Source organism: Suncus etruscus, chromosome 1 (genome assembly GCF_024139225.1).
Source record: "Suncus etruscus isolate mSunEtr1 chromosome 1, mSunEtr1.pri.cur, whole genome shotgun sequence".
Lineage (NCBI taxonomy): Eukaryota > Metazoa > Chordata > Mammalia > Eulipotyphla > Soricidae > Suncus > Suncus etruscus.
In genome coordinates this window covers 148,731,597-148,752,382 of record NC_064848.1, presented here as the reverse complement: position 1 = coordinate 148,752,382, position 20,786 = coordinate 148,731,597, and the positions used below count along the sequence as shown (strand labels likewise).

General features: G+C 46.0%; 1 protein-coding gene and 1 non-coding gene across 3 annotated transcripts in view; one reads left to right on the top strand and one right to left on the bottom strand.

Moving 5' to 3' along the window:
• The window catches only part of LUC7L2 (LUC7 like 2, pre-mRNA splicing factor), a 60,394-nt gene extending 50,776 nt beyond the window's left edge, over positions 1–9,618 (bottom strand). For both annotated transcript variants that reach the window (XM_049775028.1, XM_049775036.1), the window contains exon 1: positions 9,522–9,618. In XM_049775028.1, coding sequence (XP_049630985.1) covers positions 9,522–9,582 — 61 coding nt within the window. In that variant the 5' untranslated portion in view covers positions 9,583–9,618. The remainder of the gene's footprint in view (positions 1–9,521) is intronic.
• A 9,266-nt stretch (positions 9,619–18,884) lies between these two features.
• On the top strand, positions 18,885–18,988 carry LOC126028118 (U6 spliceosomal RNA). Its single transcript, XR_007502388.1, has one exon. It is a non-coding gene; the product is annotated as a U6 spliceosomal RNA (small nuclear RNA).
• Positions 18,989–20,786: the final 1,798 nt, after the last annotated feature.

Genomic DNA, 20,786 nt, shown 5'->3' with positions numbered 1-20,786 from the left:
TGCTGTCATAAACATCCAAAGCCTTGCCAGGAGTAGTACCACCAGGTCCTGCCTTCCACTGTCACTCTCCTCGCAAAATAATGTCTAGAAAACAGTGTCCAGAAAGCAAAGGAGAAGAGTGAAAGGGGAGAGGGATGCAAAGGTTAAGTGTGGGAAATCTCTATGCCCTAACCACAGCCACCAAAAATAGCCAGAACATAGTATCTAGGGACATGCTCCCTCCAAAACCAAGAGGCAAAGATTAACACGGAAATTTCTCAAAATAGTTCTCAAATATGAGGAAAACCAACTGTTTTCCTAGTAAGACTGCTGGCTCTGTTCCACTCTCCATATGGAGAATCACAGCCATTTTCCCTCCAGTTTCTTCTGGTCCAGAGACTTCCCTAGGCAGTTTTCTACATCCAGGCAGTGAAAAGCATTCCCACTGTTGGAACAGGAGTAACTATTGCCCCACCAATCCTACAGAAATGATGAGATGAAGTCACTGAGATCATGATCCCAACATCTCAGCCACTCAAGGAAGACCACTCCAGTCCTCCTCTATCTCACAGGTTTGTAATTTGGAATTCCACTTCAAGGGAACAATATCAAATTTCAAGTAGCTTTCCTTTTATTTTTTATTATTTTTAGTTGGGGGGGGGGGTTCGGGTCACACTCGGCAGAGCTCAGGGGTTACTCCTAGCTCTAGGCTCAGAATCACTCCTGACAGGCTCAGGGGACCATATGGGATGCTGGAATTCGAATCACTGTCCTTCTGCATGCAAGGCAAATGCCCTACCTCCATGCTATCTCTCTGGCCCCAGCTTTTCTTTTTTTATTTATGGATTGGTTGGTTTTTGGGCCACACCTGGCGATGCTCAGGGGTTACTCCTGGCTGTCTGCTCAGAAATAGCTCCTGCCAGGCACGGGGGACCATATGGGACACCGGGATTCGAACCAACCACCTTTGGTCCTGGATCGGCTGCTTACAAGGCAACCGCCGCTGTGCTATCTCTCCGGGCCCATATATATATTCTTTTGGTTTTTGGGTCACACCCGGCATTGCTCAGGGGTTACTCCTGGCTGTCTGCTCAGAAATCGCTCCTGGCAGGCTCGAGGGACCATATGGGATGCCAGGATACGAACCACCGTCCTTCTGCATGCAGGGCAAACATGCTATCTCTCCAGCCCCTGTAGAAAATATTTTTACGGGCCCGGAGAGACAGCACAGTGGCGTTTGCCTTGCAAGCAGCCAATCCAGGACCAAAGGTGGTTGGTTCGAATCCCGGTGTCCCATAGGGTTCCCCCATGCCTGCCAGGAGCTATTTCTGAGCAGACAGCCAGGAGTAACCCCTGAGCACCACCGGGTGTGGCCCAAAAACCAAAAACAAAAAATTTTTACAAAATTTTATGTGTTATATGATTTCAACAACACAACCTAAGTACTACCCAATTATTTGGTGGTGATTTAAAGTCTTTAAAGGCATACAACATAACAAGTTCTCTCTCTCTCTCTCTCTCTCTTTTTTTTTTTTTTTGGTTTTTGGTTTTTGGGTCACACTCAGCAGCGCTCAGGGGTTACTCTAGGCTCTGCGCTGAGAAATCGCCCCTGGCAGGCTCGGGGTACATATGGAATGCTGGGATTCAAACCATCGTCCAATTGCATTCAAGGCAAATGCCTTACCACTGTGCTATCTCTCCGGGCCCATAACAAGTTCTTTTTTGTTGTTGTTTTTGGACCACACCAAGCAGCACTCAGGGTTATTCCTGGCTCTGAGCTCACAAATCGCCCCTGGCAGGCTCAGGGACCATATAAGATGCTGAGACTCGAAACCATATCGGGTGCATGCAAGACACCGTAACCACTTTGCTACCACTCCAGTCCCTCACATACCAAGTTCTAATTATTTTGGGGGATGGGGTCAGAGCAGAAGCAAAGTGATAGAGCATTTGCTTTGCATGCAGCCGACCTAGGACGAACCTGGAATCGATCCCCAGCATCTCATATGGTCCCCTGAGCCAGGAGCGATTTCTGAGTGTATAGCCAGGAGTAAATCCTGAGCATCACTGGATAATTTTTTTTTTATTTTTGGGGGGGTCATTTTATACAAAGTTCTAATTATTTTGGGGGTCATTTTTGGGTCACACTACCGATAAGGTAATACCCTACACACTATACCATCCCTCTAGCCCAATATGTCCTAAGTTTTAGCATACACTTATGTTGTTTTCATTGTTTCATTCTTTAATATAAAATTTTCTTTCTTTCTTTTTTTTTTTGTTTTTTTTGTTTTTTGTTTTTGGGTCACAACCGGCCATGCTCAGGGTTACTCCTGGCTCTATGCTCAGAAATCACTCCTGACAGGCTCGGGACCATATAGGATGCCTGGATTCGAATCACCATCCTTCCTTACCTTACCTCCATGCCATCTCTCCGGCCCCAATATAAAATTTTCTATTAAAATTAAGCCAAATAGAAAACTGAGCAATAGTGTAATGGATAGGGCATTTGCCTTGCTTGCAGCTGACCTGGGTTCAATCCTCGGCATTTCATATGGGCAACTGAACCCTGTCAGGAGTGATCTCTCAGCACAGAGCCAGGAATAAATACTAAGAACTACCCAGTATGATCCCCACCCAAAAAAAAAAAAAAAAAAAAAAGATATAAAAACAATGCAATTTACCATACTTTCAGGAAACATGATAAAAGACTCACAAGGGCAGCAGGTTAAATTCTTTTCATGTTGAAGCACAGGAAAACATCACTGCACATGGTTCATAACTAAATTAGAACATATGGATTAATATTTAGTGCATGTTTTACAGAAAAAAATACTAAAGATTCCGTCCATTCTCTAATACATGTTAAATGGCAAGACAGATGCTTATTTAACTGAGTGTGCTGTTCCTTAAGGTTTTGACTTAAAAACATTTAAATAAAGGTGGAGATGGTGCTAGAGAGATAGCACAGCACAGGGATAGGGTGTTTGCTTTGCAAGGAAACCCAGATTCGATCTCCAGCATCCCATATGATCCCCTGAGCACTGCCAAGAATGATCCTTGAGCACCTCTGAGTGTGGCCCCCCCCAAAAAAATTTTAAAAATAAACATAATAGGGCCCGGAGAGATAGCACAGCGGCGTTTGCCTTGCAAGCAGCCGATCCAGGACCAAAGGTGGTTGGTTCGAATCCCGGTGTCCCATATGGTCCCCCGTGCCTGCCAGGAGCTATTTCTGAGCAGACAAGCCAGGAGTAAAGCCTGAGCACCGCCGGGTGTGGCCCAAAAAACCAAAAAAATAAATAAATAAATAAACATAATAGGCCAAAAAAAAAAAAGTAAAGATAAGGAGGGGTCAATGCTATAGTACAGAGAATTTGCCTGGTTAGCAGCCACCAAAGGTTCAATCACTGGCATCCATATAGTGCCCTGAGCCAACCAGGAGTAATTACTAAGTGCAGAGCCATTAGTAACTCCAGAGTATCACAAGGTGTGACCCAAAAAGAACAGCAACAAAAAATTTTTTCAGTTAAAAGAAATGCTATAACTGCAGTTTTTCCAAACTATTTTCTCTCTTCAATAACCTGACAACCTTATTTATTAGGACCTATCTTTCCATTTTTACCCTAGTGCTCAACAAGTTAAACCAAAAATAAACACATTTCTGGGACAGAGCAATAGCAGAGTGACCTGAGACTGACCTGGGTTCGATTCCCAGCATCCCATATGGTCCCCCGAACCTTTCAGAGGCAATTTCTGAGCACAGAGCCAGGAGTAACCCGAGTGCCGCTAGGTATAGCCCCCAAACCAAAAAATAATCATAAATAAATACATTTCTGCAGGTACTAAATCCCTAATTTCAGGAACTTGCCATTCTCTCTGCAGACCCTTCATTCCTCCAGTAAAAAGTTCTCATGTCCCTTTCTTGTAAATTTACAACCTCTTGGGCTAGAGGGATAAAGAGCTGGTATGGTACTTGTACTACACTACGGTGACCTGGGTTTGAGACCCAGCAACTGATGTGGTTCGTTAGTCACCAAGCCGAGTGAGTGCAGTCAGAAGTTACCCCTGAGGGGCCGGAGAGATAGCACAGTGGTAAGGCATTTGCCTTGTTCGTGACAAACCCAGGACAGATGGTGGTTCGATTCCTAGCATCCCATATGGTCCCCTGAGCCTACCAGGGGTGATTTCCGAGTGCAGAGCAGGGAGTAATCACTGAGTGTCACTGGGTGTGACCCAAAAACAAACAAAAAACAAAAAACAAAACAAAACAAAAAAATAGCTACCTCTGAGCATCACAGGTGTGGCCCAAAATACAAAAATAACATAATCTCTTAGTAGACAGATTAAATAGAACTGGTTATGTTTAGGGGCCTGAGTGGTGGTGCAAGCAGTAGGGCATTTGCCTTGCATGCGCCGACCTAGGAAGAACCCCAGTTCTATCCCACGGTGCCCCATATCATCCCCAAAGCCAGGAGTAATTTCTAAGCACAGCCAAGAGTAACTCCTAAGTGTCGCCAGGTATGGCCCAAAAACCAAAAAAAAAAAAAAAAAAAAAAGTTTATGTTTAATCAAGGGTAATATCAACGGAACTGGGATTTTAGGATTCAGTTAAGATACCTTTCTGGAATCCCATTTGAGGAGTCTGTGACTGATCTTCCCCACTTAACAGACCCTGTTTTAATTCACCTGCTTGTCTCTGAAATCCTGTGGGGCTACCTGAATCCTTAACTATTAATTCCAAGCTTGAGTATTGGTTTCTATGACCTGATACTAAACCCTCAACTCTAATCCTCATAATGACATATACACAAAAAAGGGTTTGATGTGCTAAAACCTCTGGTAAAGTATTTATTAGTATTGTTTAACTTATGAGTGCTAAAATGTCTTTTTTTTTTTTTTTTTTTTTTTTTTTTTTTTTTTTTGGTTTTTGGGCCACACCCGGCGATGCTCAGGGGTTACTCCTGGCTGTCTGCTCAGAAATAGCTCCTGGCAGGCACGGGGGAACATATGGGACACCGGGATTCGAACCAACCACCTTTGGTCCTGGATCGGCTGCTTGCAAGGCAAACGCCGCTGTGCTATCTCTCCAGGCCCGTGCTAAAACTTCTTATGAGGAATTTTGGAGCTCTGGAATAAGATAGACCTATTACTTCAAAAGACTTGAAAATATTAAAGTCTCCTTCACTTAACCTGAACAAACCAAGTGAAATAGAATTTACAACTAATCAAAGAATATGGTTTACTTACAATAATAAAAAAAGTAAAAGAAAAGCTGTCAATGCAATAAGCCAGAAAACAAATTAAATATGATTTTATGAAGAGGACTGTCTACTGAAGAAAAAAACTCTACCTCAATCTTTGATTCAGTGATTTACTTTGCAGAAGGGCAGCAATGCCGGAAAGTCCTATAAATTCAATAATTATGTTATCAAACTTAAACCTTTAAGAACAAGTAAAGATTTTCTGGTCTATATTTCCCTGGGTATAACTAGGATGAGTAGGCTTTCAAACTTGTCTTTCAAATTCAACTGACAATAAGAAAATAGATTCAATTATTAATAATGCAAATTGAGTATGTCGTTATAAATAGCTAGAATTATCTGAAAACTTTAACTTGACCAAAATACTTAACAATAAACTATAATCTAATGATGGTATAAAATTAGACTCTACATTCTTTTTTGGAGAACAGTTTAACATTTCAGGCTTGTTTAAACCTTTCAGAGACTGTTTTTGTAAAGATATGTAATCTCAAGAACTTCCTTAATTTCTCATTTCAGACTATCATCTAAATTTGAGGCCTCAATTTCTATTTCCACCCCAGGTTCCTACAACTGTCCAGATGACTCTCAAAATTGCTACTTCAACCTTCCCTTGTGGCTCCTCCCTGGTTTCAAATGGAAGGATGGATCAAGGAAATTGAACTATCTTCTTCCTTCTACTAATGCTAATGACTAAAATAGAAGGGTATTTATAAAATGCAATGTAATCACGTATCTTAACCTCCCAGTTCCTTCCTAAGGAAAAAAAGGGAAATCTTAAAAATGCTCTTATTTTTAACATTCTTTAGTACAACAGATTACTTGGGTTCTCATTTAACAAAGTACAGACTTAATGTGAGGCAGAAAAGGTTAAGTGACTTACCCAAGGTCACAATTAGAGGTGCAGCTGGGGCTAGAAACCAGGTGTCCTGAGTCTCAGCCCAGTGCGCTTTTCCTTAGCCCATGCTCCTTATCAGAAAGATCCAAATACAGTCAGACCCCCAATTACATGGGTATGAGTGACACTGATTCACATATACAAACTTTATATAGTGTGACCAATGTTTCAACTCACGCGGTACCCTGCTTCCATTTATGCAGTATGCCAGGCATCGGCACGATTTTCAGTGGCACACAGGCGGTTGCCACCACCAGGGCCCTAGGCAAAATTGCAAAGAAGGCAAAGTTTGTCTTTGGCCCTCCCACCGCCCTTCAGCATTCCTCTCCCACCTCCTAGCCATCCCCCTGGCCCACCTCCCACCAGCACCCTCATGCTGCCCTCAGTGGTCTTCCAGAGACCCCCAACTCCCACCACACCTCCAAGGCTGCCCTGCCCTTTCTCACGTGCCCAGTGATCCCACTACAACTCCAATTCCTAAGCATGTTAGTGAAGTTTGAATTTAAAATAAATCCAAGTGATTTATTTTAAAAATCAAAAGGAGGTACTTCTCCAAGGAGTTTAAAGGGGAGCAATTTTAATATTTGGTTTTAGAAAGACGGGAGAAAATAAGTATTTTCTATGAGGCAGGAGAAGCAGCAAGGTTTTCCCACTGCCCTGACTTCTGGGGACACTTCAGACCCCCTCAGAAAGGACATGAGCACTGGGTGATGCTGTCCCAGAAGACAGCAGTACCCCTAAAGTTTAAAGTCTCTCAGCAATGAAAATCAAACTCAAATGGGGCAGAGAGGCCCTGAGCCCGCCCACCCACCTATCCCCATCTCCACCTCTTAGTGCCAAGACACCCAACAGCTTTCCCCATAAGCTGTTTCTGTGTCCAAACGGAATCCCAATATATACTGTAAAATGACTTGATGTGTTATTCAGGAAGGTATCCAGGCCTATTCCAGTAAAAGAGAACAATCCTAAGTCATAAAATGAAGTATGTAAACTCATTAACTAACTGCTAGAAGAAAAAGAATGTTCTAAGTCCTATTATGTATACTTGTAAGAATATATTTGGGTATTTAAAAAAAATCATTTCTTTTCCTTAATTGTTTTATGTTTTTTCAGAGCCAACACAGCAGAGAAAACCCATTAAATTCAGCTAATTAGTATCAAGGACTTAGAAACATGAGTTCATCAAAATTCTTAGTCTTGAGACCAAAAACAAAAAACAGAACAAAAAAAAACCTGTGACACATAAAATATAAATTCATTTGTATTCAAAGCCGAGTGGCTTTTTAAAAATCCGTATTTCTGCCAACTACGTATGTAGTAAGACATTTATGCACATATATATTTATGTATTTTAAAAAACATGGCTTTGCTCATAAAATTAACAGATAAATAGCAGTTACTTTTGAGCCAACTACCCTCCCGTAAAATTAAAAACCTCAATCCATGCAGAAAGTACCAAAAAAAAAAAAAAAAAAAAAAAAGGTATTCACCTAAAACTAAGGATCTAAGAAGACTCACGTAAAATTATTTTTATTACAATGATTATCCTGGCTACTAAAGTCCTGGATTAAGCCCCTTCCCAAAACCACCTTCATACTAGAAAAGGGACAATGTTTAGACACTGGTTATGAATCAAGCATTCTTATATAAAACTGGAAAATGGTACAGGTTAAAACCCCACCAGTGGTACTTTTCAGCTTCAAGGGTTTATGACAAACAAAATTCATTTCCTTCTCAATTCATTCCCTTTCTATACAATCACAAGTAGGTGTTTTCATCTATCACTGTCTATATATTCTTTTTTTTCACTATTTGTCTATACTTTTTTTCCCACCCCTTGTCTATATATTCTAATAAGAAAAACTTCCAATGTGGATTTCTGGACCAGAGAAACACATGCAACTAAATATGTGTTGATAAAAAAACCCGAGTCCAATATTTTTTTTTTTTTGTGGTTTTTGGGTCACACCCGGCAGTGCTCAGGGGTTACTCCTGGCTCCATGCTCAGAAATTGCTCCTGGCAGGCACAGGGGACCATATGGGACGCTGGGATTTGAACCGATGACCTCTTGCATGAAAGGCAAACGCTTTACCTCCATGCTATCTCTCCAGCCCCGAGTCCAATATTTTTTTATTTTTAAATACAATTTGAGGTGAAGTAAATGGTACTCAAAAATTTTATAACAGTGCGCCTTACCTCAGGCAATTTTAAGTAAACTTGTCAAGAAATGAGTCTCTCTTCAATTGCTACAACACTAACAGCCCATATGAGCAACATATGTAACAGGGCAAGTGTTACTTTGTTTATAAATGTCTCGAACTAGGCCTTTCCTAACCGTACGAGCATGGGCTTGAGTCAAATCTCTAAGCTAGACCACGCTAATTACCATCCCACTAAAAACCAACAATGTTCCATCTTAGAAATTATGACCCGCCCCCCCCCAAAAAAAATCCAGCATCGAGGACTTTTTTTCTTGTCTCTCTGTACCAATTCTAACCTAAATGCCTCCAAAGCTCGTTATCTCCCTTCCATCCTACTTCACTGGGCACCGGAGTTTCCAAAATGGTTCTCTTCGGGGAGGAGGGGGCACAGGCGAGAGTTGTCAATATTTACTGAACAAAGCCTCTATTATAAAATTGTCTTAACAAAATGGAGGACTGGAGGAGGAGAAGGAGGAGGAGGAGGAAGACGAGGAGAGAAAAAAAAAACAGTTCGTAACATTTTTTTCCCGCAAAATGGGGACAAACACGCCCACTTGCAGAAGAAACCACGGTTTGGGTCAGATCTGTTTGGCCCCCTCGTCCGCAAAGCTGCTCAGGAAGAGTCTCAGGGAGCTCCTGGGGGTTCTAGGGTCTCGCCTGCCGGGCCGTGGACCAGAGGGAAGGTAGAAAGGAGGCCACTCGGGAGGAGGGGGCGGCGGGCAAGGAGGGACTCTAACGGATGGAAGTCCCGGGGTCCCCAGCCGGCGATCGGCCGGGCCGCCCGCCTCCAAGCGAAGGAAGGAAGGCAGGCAGGGACGTGGAGGGGCTCCCGGGTGGGTGGGCGAGTGGGTCGGTCGTTCCCGGACCGGCCAAATCCACGAAGGAGAGAGAGGCTCCAACTCTCCTCTCCTCTGCTCTCTCTCCCTCCATCCATCCATCCATCCATCCACTCTGCCCCAGCCTTGCCTCCGCGTCCAGGCCCCGCCGGATCCCATTGGCAGCCGTTCCCGCCAATCCGCGCCGGCCCCGCCCACTTCCGCCCGCGCGCGCGCGCCGATTGGCTGGGCCGGGCGCCGGGACCTCGTGGTACCACGCTGGGAGGGAGCCCAGGCTCGGGCCCGGACGCCGGCCCGGGGCGCGCGGCCCCTCCCCCACCGCTCCCCGGCCCCGCCGCCACTTACCGTCCCGGGAGGTGCCCATCAACTGGTCCAGCATGGCGCGCATCTGGGCCTGCGCCGACATGGCGGCGGCGGGGCGGGCGGGCGGGGGTGGGGCGCGGAGCAGGCCCGAGAGGGCGGGGGGAGGAACGGGGTCGGGGAGGTATGGGGGAGGGGAGGTGCGACTCGGCCTCGGCGGCGTCGAAGAGGCGGAGGACGAGGTGGCGGATGGAGGTGGAGGTGCCTCAGAGCTCGCGGGAAGGGAGCCCCGGGGAGAGAGAGGGGTGCAGGAAGACTTCGGGCCACGCTGCTCCCGACGACGCGGACGTGGCAGACGGCGACCCCCTCGGCCCCTCGGCGCTCAGTCCGGTTTCCTGGGACACCAGCGACCCCCGGGCGCAGCCAGCGCTCGCCTCCCCGCACGCCGCCACCCGCCGCCGCAAGCCGTCAAAACCCCCCCGCCCGCGCGCGCGCAAGAGCTCTGACGCCGCTCGCCGCCGCCGCCGTCGCGGGAGCGCGCACGCCGCGCGCGCCGGCTCGTTTCCCGCCGCGGCTCCTCCAATCGGCGCGCGGCGAGCGGCGCTTGGGCCCGCCCACAACCGGAAGCGGCCCGCCCTAACGGCTCGCGCGCGCGGGCACGCGACAGGTTCCCGCCTCTTCCCGCTCCACACCCGAATCTCGCGAGGTCTTCCGCCGCCTGCTCTTCCAGCCTCCCCGCCCCCACCCGCTCCGACCCTCCCTCCCTCCCTCCTCCTCCCGGAGCTGCCCGGCCCGGATTAGGGACCAGGGGGCCGGAGACTTAGCGTGGCGAAAGGGCGTTTGCCTCCCGAGCGGCCCACCCAGGTCCGACCCTGGTTGGAATCCCGGCTTCCCATATGGTCCCCCGAGCCTGCCAGGAGCGATTTCTGAGCAGACAGCCAGGAGTAACCCCTGAGCACCGCCGGGTGTGGCCCAGAACCAAAAAATAAAAATAAAAAAAGTAAGTAGGGGGCCTCTCCTGTTTTCCAGGAGGTTGAGCTGGCTCTGGGCGACCCCAGGAGTCTCTTGATTAAGAGACTCTTTTTTTTTAAGCGTCTCTTTTTTTTTTCCGGGGCTCACCCAGCCCCGCTTGGATCCGACTTTATTTTTTTTTCCTCCCGGCTCCACAGAGGGTTGAGTTTGGGACGGATACTTACTTGCCTTCCTCCCATTAAGGGTTTTTCAGTCCCCTCCCCAGAATGGGGGGGGGGTCATGTTGAGATATAGGAGTACCCCCTATAAATAAATATATATGCACGCACACACATAGTTTGCACATGGGTGGGCTCCACTGGGGCTGATCAAGAGGAGCCGGATGGCCGCAGGTTTCAGTAGGGAGCTGAGGGACCGAGCCCGACCAGGGGAGGAGAAGCTGGGTGGGCTCCGGAAGAATCTTGCTCTGCCTGCTTGGAAGAAATTCGAATAAAATAAAAATGAATGTTTTTAATTAAAGTCTTCGGAACTGGAGAGACAGACTAGCACAGAAGATGCTTGCCATTCATGCAGCTGAGACTGGGTTCAATCCTCAATATCACAAGTGCGTGGCAGCTCCTGTCGGAATAGGCAGTCTGTGGATCTTTAGCTTGTTGTCTGTCTGCCTGCAATGGGGGCACCGGGGAGTTGGGGATCCGACTTCAAGTGACAGAGGGGTGGGGGTGGGGTGGGAACTTAGTCCATCAAAAGCGCGAGCTTGGACATTGTAACCCTGTTGTCTTTACTTGAAGTTCTGATACTTTTAAATTCGCTACTCTAGAGAGCAGAGGTCTTCAAAGAATGTGTAAGGGGAAGGCCCTTGTGAACATACCTGACCCGGGTTCAGTCCTCTGCACTTCATTTGGTCTCCAGAGAACCACCAGAAAATCATTCCTGAGCTCAGTTAGGAGTCAGCCCTGCTCACTGCTGCAGGATGTGGCCCCAAAACAAAAATCCAGAACAGGAATTATTTAGATGCTGAGAAGAATTTGTGTTAACAGAGGGAAAGGACGAGGACAATGAATCAATGGATGGTTCCTTTGATGGTGGAGGATGACACTAGAACAATGGTGGTGGGAACGCAGTATGGTATATATATATTTGGAGGGGTAAAGCTGTACTCTTGAAAATAATATAAGCTGATGATAAATCAGTAAAAAAAAAATTAAACTCTTCAAGGCTGGAGAGAGACAGACTAGCTAGCACATAAGATGTTTGCCATTCATGCAGCTGAGCCTGGGTTCCATCTTCACCACATATGGAGAGACCTGAGCATTGCTGGATGCAGCCCAAAGAAAACAAGAAAGGGTCCTGAGAGTCTAGCACAGCGGATAGAGTGTGTTTGTCTTGCACACAAACCACCCAGGTTTGATTTCCTGCATCTAATTTGGTCCCCCAAGGCTTCCAGGAGTGTGTCCTGAGCATGGTTGAATGTGGCCCCACCTCCACCCAAAACAAAACAAAACAAAAAAATAGTAAAAACCCTCTTAATACCTCAAGGTGAGATACAGACACTTCCTAGATAATTCAAAAGACAGGAATATGGGCCGGAGAGATAGCATGGAGGTAAGGCATTTGCCTTTCATGCATAAGGTCATCGGTTCAAATCCCGGCATCCCATATGGTCCCCTGTGCCTGCCAGGAGCAATTTCTGAGCATGGAGCCAGGAATAACCCCTGAGCACTGCCGGGTGGACCCAAAAACCAAAAAAAAAAAAAAAAAAAAAAAAAAAAAAAAAAAGACAGGAATAATAAATTTTTTCATTAACATTTCATGGTGGATAGCTCAAGAGGATTATAGGATTAGTTGACTAGCTCTGCATTCAGGATGTTTGGGTTTGATCCCTAGCAATGGATGGTCCCCCGAGCAGCCCCTGAGCATTGCTCAAAACTAAAGTAAACAAAATTATGTGCATTGCCTTAGAGCCTATAAATTTTTTCATAAGATTAGAAATTTAGGGGCCGGAAAGATAGCACAGTGGTAGGGTTTTTGCCTTGTTCAGGGCTGACCCAGGACAGGTAGCTGTTCAATCCTCCCCATATGGTGCCCTGAGCCTGCCAGGAACAATTTCTGAGCTCATAGCCAGGAGTAACCCTTGAGCATCTCTGAATATGACTAAAAAAACAAACAAAAAAGGATAATTAGAAATTTAACATGAGGGCCGGAGAGATAGCATGGAGGTAAGGCGTTTGCCTTTCATGCAGGAGGTCATCGGTTCGAATCCCGGCGTCCCATATGGTCCCCCGTGCCTGCCGGGAGCAATTTCTGAGCATGGAGCCAGAAGTGGCCCCTGAGCACTGCCGGGTGTGACCCAAAAAAAACCACAAAAAAAAAAAAAAAAAAAGAAATTTAACATGAAATAGAAATCACAACCCCAAAATGTCTGTAAAGTGTACTGGATCTTTGGGACTGGAATAATAGTACTGTAGGTAGGGCATTTACCTCAATTGACCAACCCTTGTTCAATTCCTGGCACCTGTATAGTTCCCTGAACCTGCCAGGTATGTTCCCTTGCAACAAAAAAAAAAAAAAAAAAAAAAAAAGCATTGTAGCAAGAAAGTTAGAACTTAAGCCATCTGTTCTACCGAGCTCGGTTCAGGATTATTTCCAGCAGTGTTTGGAAAACCCGTGCTTGTACCAAGAATCGAACCTTGTTCTTCATGCAAATCATGGGAGCCCACTGTGCTCTCTTTCCAGCTGCAACATTGTTCTGTTTATTTGTGTGTGTGTGTGTGTGTGTGTGTGTGTGTGCATAAATATACCTGTTGTGTTGCCAGGAACTGAACCAAGAGGTTCACACATACAAATGCTCTTATCACCAAGGTTCATTTCCAAGCCCTATTTTATTCATTTTAGTAGTCACCACGGAAGTTACAAAGTAATCTTTTATATAACATTTTAACTTAATAGGGGCCAGAGATATAGCGTGGAGGTAGGGCATTTGCCTTACTTGAAGAAGGACGGTGGTTCAAATCTCAGCTTCCCATCCCCGAGCCTGCCAGGAGCGATTTCTGAGTGAAGAGCCAGGAGTAACGCCTGAGCGCTGCCGGGTATGACCCAAAACCAAAAAAAGAAAGAAAAGAAATCGCTCCTGGCAGGCTCCGGGGGACCACATGGGATACAGGCATTCAAACCACCATCCTTCTGCATGCAAGGCAAACACCTTACCTTCATGCTATTTCTCCAGCTCCTCCCAGGAGCGATTCCTGAGCAGAGAGCCAGGAGTAATTCCTGAGTGATGTCGGGTATGACCAAGAAAAAAATTTTTTTAATTTAATACTTTCTACATCCTACAGAAATAATAGAATCTAGAAAAACTAACTCTCCAAGTCCTTCCCATATTATGTGCCCCTGGGGCCAAGAATGTGGTATTGCAGTAGTGATTGTATTGTGAGGCCCTGGATTGGCTACCTTCATCAAAATCCCACTTAAGTGTCTGGAACTGTGGCGCTAGAGATAACACTTCTGCCTTGCAAGGGCTAGCCTAGGAGGTACCACAGTGTCCCATATGGTTCCCCCAAGCCAGGAGTGATTTCTGAGGCCATAGCCAGGAGTAACCACTGAGAGTCAAACAGGTTGTGCCCCCACCCCACCCCCCAAAAAAACCCACTTAAAATGCCAAGTACTGGGGCCTGAGATATTGCACAGCGGTAGGGCGTTTGCCTTGCAAGCAACCAATCCAGCATGGATAGTGGTTCGAATCCCGACATTCCATATGGTCCCCGTGCCTACCAAGATGGATTTCTGAGTGCAGAGCCAGAAGTGACCTTGAGCACACTTAGGTGTGACCCAACCCCCCCCCCAAAAAAAAGCCAAGTACTCACTGTTTATTTGAGGTTGTGGAGGGGGAGGTGCTGACCACACCTACAGAAGTTCAGAAGCTGCCCCTGGCTTTGTGCTCACCCCTAGTTATGATAAAGGACTATATAAAACGCAGAAGGGCCAGAGAGATAGCACAGCGTAGGGCCTTGCAAGCGACAGACCCAGGAGGGACCCGGTTCGATTCCCGGCATCCCATATGGTCCCCCGAGCCTGCCAGGAGTGATTTCTGAGCATAGAGCCAGGAGTAACCCCTGAGCGCTGCCAGGTGTGACCCAAAAACAAACAAACAAAAAAAAGAACATAGATCCTGTTCTTGGGCAGCCTTTACTTTCCATTGCTACTGAAAATTTAGGGGTGGGAGACTTGAGCCACAGCCAGCAGCGTTCGGGGGTTACTCCTGGCTCTGCTCTCAGAAATCACTCCCAGAAGGCACGAGGAGAACCATATGGAATGCTGGGGGTCCATCTTGAGTTGGCCGCATGAGAGGCAAACACCCTTCTGCTGTGCTATAGCTCCTTTCTGGGCCCTGAAAAGTTAGTTTTCAGTCTGTCATTTCTTTGAGAATAATTGGATGCTTGAGTACTTTGTTATTTTCTTTGGGGAAGGGGTTTGAGCACACCCATGATGCTCAGGATTTCTCTGGCTCTGTGCTACAAAAGTCTTCGTATATTAGAATTAGAAAACAATGATAACAAGGGTCAAAGGGATATTAAAAAGGTTTACAGCACTTGCCTTGCATCCAGACAACCCGGATTGAAATCCTTGGTACCAGATATCGTTAATCCACTGAGTACTGCCAGGGGTGATCCATGCATGACCACCACCACAGAATATGACACCCCTCCCCAAAGAATAGTTATAGGGCCATGGCGATAGCATAGCAGGTAGAGCCTTTACCTTGTATGTAATCAACCTGATTTCAATTCTTGGCATCCCATATGGTCCCCCGAGCTTGCCAGGAGCTATTTCTGAGCACAGAGCCAGGAGTAACTCCAGAGTGCTGTCGGGTGTGGCCAAAAAAAAAAAAAGAAAGATTCCATTCTAGATCCAGGACCAAAGGTGGTTGGTTCGAATCCCGGTGTCCCATATGGTCCCCCGTGCCTGCCAGGAGCTATTTCTGAGCAGACAGCCAGGAGTAACCCCTGAGCACTGCCGGGTGTGACCCAAAAACCAAAAAAAAAAAAAAGAGAACATTCTAGAGGCCAGAGTGATAGTGCAGTGGTAGGGCATTTGCCTTGCACGTTACTGACCAGGACGGACCGCAGTTTAATCCCCTGGCTTCCCATATGATCCCCCAAGTCAGGGGGTGATCTCTCTCTCTCTCTCTCTCTCTCTCTCTCTCTCTCTCTCTCTCTCTCTCTCTCTCTCTCTCTCTCTCTCTCTATTTTTCGACCACACCCATTGCCGCTCAGGGGTTACTCCTGGCTATGCCCTCAGAAATTGCTCCTGGCTTGAGGAGACCATATGAGACGCCAAGGGGCGGGGGGATCGAACCTCGGTCCATCCTAGGCTAGCGCTCGCAAGGCAGACTCCTTACCTCTAGTGCCACCGCTCCGGCACCCAGGAGTGATTTCCACCGCTCCGGTACCCAGGAGTGATTTCTGAGCGCATAGGCATAGCCAGGGGTAACTCCTGAGCATCACCGGGTGTGGCCCAAAAACAAAACAAAAAAAAAAAACAACAACCAAAAAGATTCCATTCTTTCTCAACACATTTGGATAACATATGTCAACAGATCCAGCTCAGCTTTGGTGACAGCAACAAGTGATAGTGCATGCATGGGACCATATGTGACAAAGGAGAAAGGACTACAAAGGGGGCACAAAGAACTTTTGGGAGCAGCAAAAATGTTTTGTAGGGGCCGGTGAGGTGGCGCTAGAGGTAAGGTGTCTGCCTTGCAAGCACTAGCCAAGGAAGGACTGTGGTTCAACCCCCCCAGAGTCCCATATGGTCCCCCCAAGCCAGGGGCAATTTCTGAGCGTTTAGCCAGAAGTAACCCCTGAGCATCAAAAGGGTGTGGCCCCAAAATAAAATTCTTAACAACCTCTCTAATTGGGGGACCAAGCTGTTGGCCAACCCATTAACCCTAAAAAAAAAAAAAGTTTTGTAGCACTTCTGTTTTGGGGTCAGACCCAAAAAGACTTCAGGGGGGGGGCTCTTGGGCTCTTGCCAGCAGTACTCAGGAAACCATGTGGTACTGGGGACTGAATTTAATTCCCCCACATACAAACAGGCACTCAGCCTCTCTGGTTATGTTTTGTCACTTTATTAGGAACCTTATTCCATAGGTGAAAGACTTGTCACCTTAATTGAGCTGTACAGTTAAATTGGATATAATTATGTAAATTATAGTTCAATACGTATTATTTAATACTTCTAAGCTACAATATAAAAATTCTTTCATGAATACATCCATTCAATTCATCTGTGAAAATGAACAAGAGAAGGCAGTAATTGAAGAGATATTTTAAGTTTCAGGACTAGTTCTTTTTTAGAGCTTATTTAAATGCTAATAGAATTCTGAGTGAAAAGGCAGTGAAATTAAAAGAGAATAAAAGACAGCAGAATGAAGGAATATTTTGGGCTAAACATGTACCACATCAAAAGCTAAAGCTGAGGGCTGAAGAAACAATACAGGAGGTAAAGAACCTACCTAGCATGCATCCTCCTCTGGAACAAACTTGGTTTGAAGGCCCAGCAGTGATTATGAACCCCCAGATTTTGACTACCAGTAGTCATTCCTGACAACAGACTTAATTTTAGCCCCTGAATGCTCCAGAATGTTGCCCAATCTCACCCCAATTAATTCCTAGTTTAAAACTAAAGTAAGTCTTTGGGGCCAGTGAGGTGGTGCTAGAAGTAAGGTGTCTGCCTTGCAAGCACTAGCATAAGACGAACCGTGGTTCGATCCACAGAGTCCCATATGGTCACCCCAAGCCAGGAGCGATTTCTGAGCTCTTAACCAGGAGTAACCCCTTAGCGTCAAATGGGTGTGGCCCAAAACCAACAAAACAAAACAAAAACCTAAAGCAAGTCTTTAAAGCAGTGCTCAGGGCTTACTCCTAGTCTACACTCAGGAATTACTCCTAGTGGGCTCAGGATCGTATGGGGTGCCATGGAGGATCAAACCTAAGTAGGGTCATGGAGGGCCCTGCTATATCTCTAGCCCCAGCAAGACTTTTTTTTTTTGGGGGGGGGAATACCCCTGGCTATGCTCAAAGGTTATCCATTGCAGCCTCATGATACCTTATGGAATGCTGGTAATCAATACAGATTAGCCATGTGCCGGGCAAACACCCTATTCACTCTGTCCCTGCCTGTAAGTCAACTAAACTGCCTCAAATCACATAACTGGGCACCAAGATAGTACATATGGCCAATCTTAGTTATTCCTGTAAGAATGAGGGGAACGACTCCTGGGCATAGTCCTTCTTTCCCCCTAACCTCGCAAAAAACAAATAAAAAAAAAACACCGGAAACCCAAACTCAGCACACTTTTCTACTTTTTTTGGAGAAGAACACACCCAGTGACTCTCAGGGGTTATTCCTGGCTATGCGCTCAGAAATTAATCCTGGCTTGAGGTACCATATGGGACGCTGGGGTTCAAACTGTGGTCCAGCCTGAGTAAGCTGCGTGAAAGGCAAAAGCCCTATCGCTGCGTCATCGCTCTAGCTCCTACACTTTTCTTTTCTTTTTTTTTTTTTTTGGGGGGGGGGGGTTTGGGCCACACCCGGCGGTGCTCAGGGGTTACTCCTGGCTGTCTGCTCAGAAATAGCTCCTGGCAGGCACAGGGGACCATATGGGACACCGGGATTCAAACCAACCACCTTAGGTCCTGGATCGGCTGCTTGCAAGGCAAACGCCACTGTGCTATTTCTCCGGGCCCTACTCTGAATTCTTACTTGAAATGTATCTACTCATCAGGAGCCAGGTGAAATTTTTTTTTGTTTTGTTTTGTTTTCACTTACAAGAGATTCACATTGTAATTTAACATAGGAGAATATTCTTTTTATGCTATAGAAAAAAATGGCTGGCCAATCCCTCATTTATACCTCTTATTCTTCACATTAAACTCAGAAACTCTGTTTTTTCCCACCTAGAATTGTGTGGTCTCTCATTTTCTTTATATGCCATTCGTGTATCCACTTTCCTGAGAGAATTCAAAGAAATTCTCTAATACAACCAAACATCCAAAGCTAGCCTGTGGCAGGAAGTCTCATCCCTCAGTTCCAAGGGGATTGGGGAACATAGGTCTGGAAGCAACTTGAACATAATAATCCACGAGGTTGAAGAGATAAAACAGGTTCAGGAAACTTCCACCACAAGCTATCTGTCAGCTGGCAAAAGAGACCAGCAGGTAGACAGGCTAGCTGTGGAACCAAAACTGCAGTTTCTCTGACCCAACATTTTTATTGGGAAGAGAAGGACCTCCCTAATGGGTGGAGGGATGGGGGACCAATCCAGAGGTTATCTAGTCCATGAGCGACAAGCACAAACAAAAAAGAATTATCTGAATAGAGTAAAAACCGGTTACTCCAACAGGACTGGAGGGTATCATGTTAACAGAAATGTCAGTGCTCGATTCGGCAGCACATATACTAAAATTGGAACAACACAAAGATTAGCATGGCCCGTGCGCAAGGATGACACGCAAATTCACAAAGCGTGCCATATTTTAAAAATATTGTCAGAGGGAGGACAATTACCAGATAATGTTGTCATTCATTATGACATATAGACACAAAGCAATGGAATGTATACTATTAATAGTGACAAACCCTTGGATTATAAAATATTAGGGGCCGGAGAGATAGCATGGAGGTAAGGCATTTGCCTTCCATGCAGGACAATGGTTCGAATCCCGGCATCCCATATGGTGCCCCGCACCTGCCAGGAGCTATTTCTGAGTGTAGAGGCAGGAGTAACTCCTGAGCACTGCCGGGTGTGATCCCCCCCCCCAAAATAAAATAAAATATTAACAGGGAAAGGAAGGAGGGGAGTGAAGATCTAATTCAAGGTGACATTAGAACAGTGGCGGAAAGGCACTATAGAGGTGGGGGCAGTAATTTTCTAGTGATACCATAAACCATTAGGGGCCAGAGAGACAGTATAGTGGGTAGTGTGCTTGCCTTGCTCAAGGCTGACCCAGGTTCAATCTCTAGCATCACATATGTGACTCCTCTAGGAGTGATCCCTAAGCTCAGAGTCAAAAGTAAGCCTAGAGCACCACCGGATGTGGTCCCCAACCCCCACCATAAAAAAAAAGTACTGTAGGGGTTGGAGATAGTATGGTATAATGGGTATGGTACTTGCCTTGCACACACATCCCATATGGTCTCCTTACAGATCTAAGACTTGGAATTAACTATAATCTAAATGTTGATGTTAGATTATGGTGTGCCTTTGTTAGAGATAACATTGCTTTGGCTGCTGTACTCTGCTTGCTTAAAGAAGTTAACTACTGGAGCGGTGGAGCAAGTGGTATGCTTATGCATACAAGCTGCCTTGTATGCAGCTAACCTAGAACGGACCACGGTTCGATCCCCTGGTGTTCCATATAGTTCCCCAAGCCAGGAGTGATTTCTGAGCACATAGCCAGGAGTAACCCCTGAGTGTCACTGGGTGTGGCCCAGAAAAAAAAAAAAAAAGGAAAAAGAAGTTAAATAGTGTAAACCTGGCTTTGAATCTAAGTGCAGCTACAGTTTTAAGGTAGAAAGACTAGGCCCAGGGAACAGCCAGTTTCTGGAACCAGACCTTAGGGGTAAATGCCAGGAAATACATCCATATAAGGCTAAACAGTAGCTGACAGACGGCCAGATGACAACCGCACCCTGGGTCTGCAGCAACAGAGAGATAGCCAGATGACATTGCACCCTGGATCTGAGGATGTGGAGCCCACCCAGCCATCTGTCTGATGCTACATTTGAGCTACAACCAATCCCAGCACAACTTGTACTAAGGGCCAATAATTTTTTTAAATCATTTTATTTATTTATTCATTTACTTATTTGGTTTTTGTGTCACACCGGTGACTCTCAGGGGTTACTCCTGGCTATGAGCTCAGAAACCGCTCTGGGCTTGGGGGATCATATGGGATACTGAGGGATCGAACTGCGGTCCATCCTAGGCTAGCGCTACAAGGCAGATGCTTTACTGCTTGTGCTGAGTGCATAGCCAGGAGTAACCCCTGAGCATCACCAGGTGTGGCTCAAAAACCAAAAATAAAAATACCAATAATAATAAAAATAAATGTTGTGGGATTTAACAGATAATACAGCAAGCAAGTAGGGCACTTGATGTGCACCTGTCCAACCTGGGTTCGATTCCAGCATTCCATATGGTCCCTTAAGTACCATCAGAAGACAGGAGCGATTCCTGAACGCAGAGCCAGGAGTAACCCCTGAGCATCACCAGGTGTGATCCAAAAAGAAAAAAAAAAAAGATCAAGGCCAGAGCTATATAATACAGTGTATATG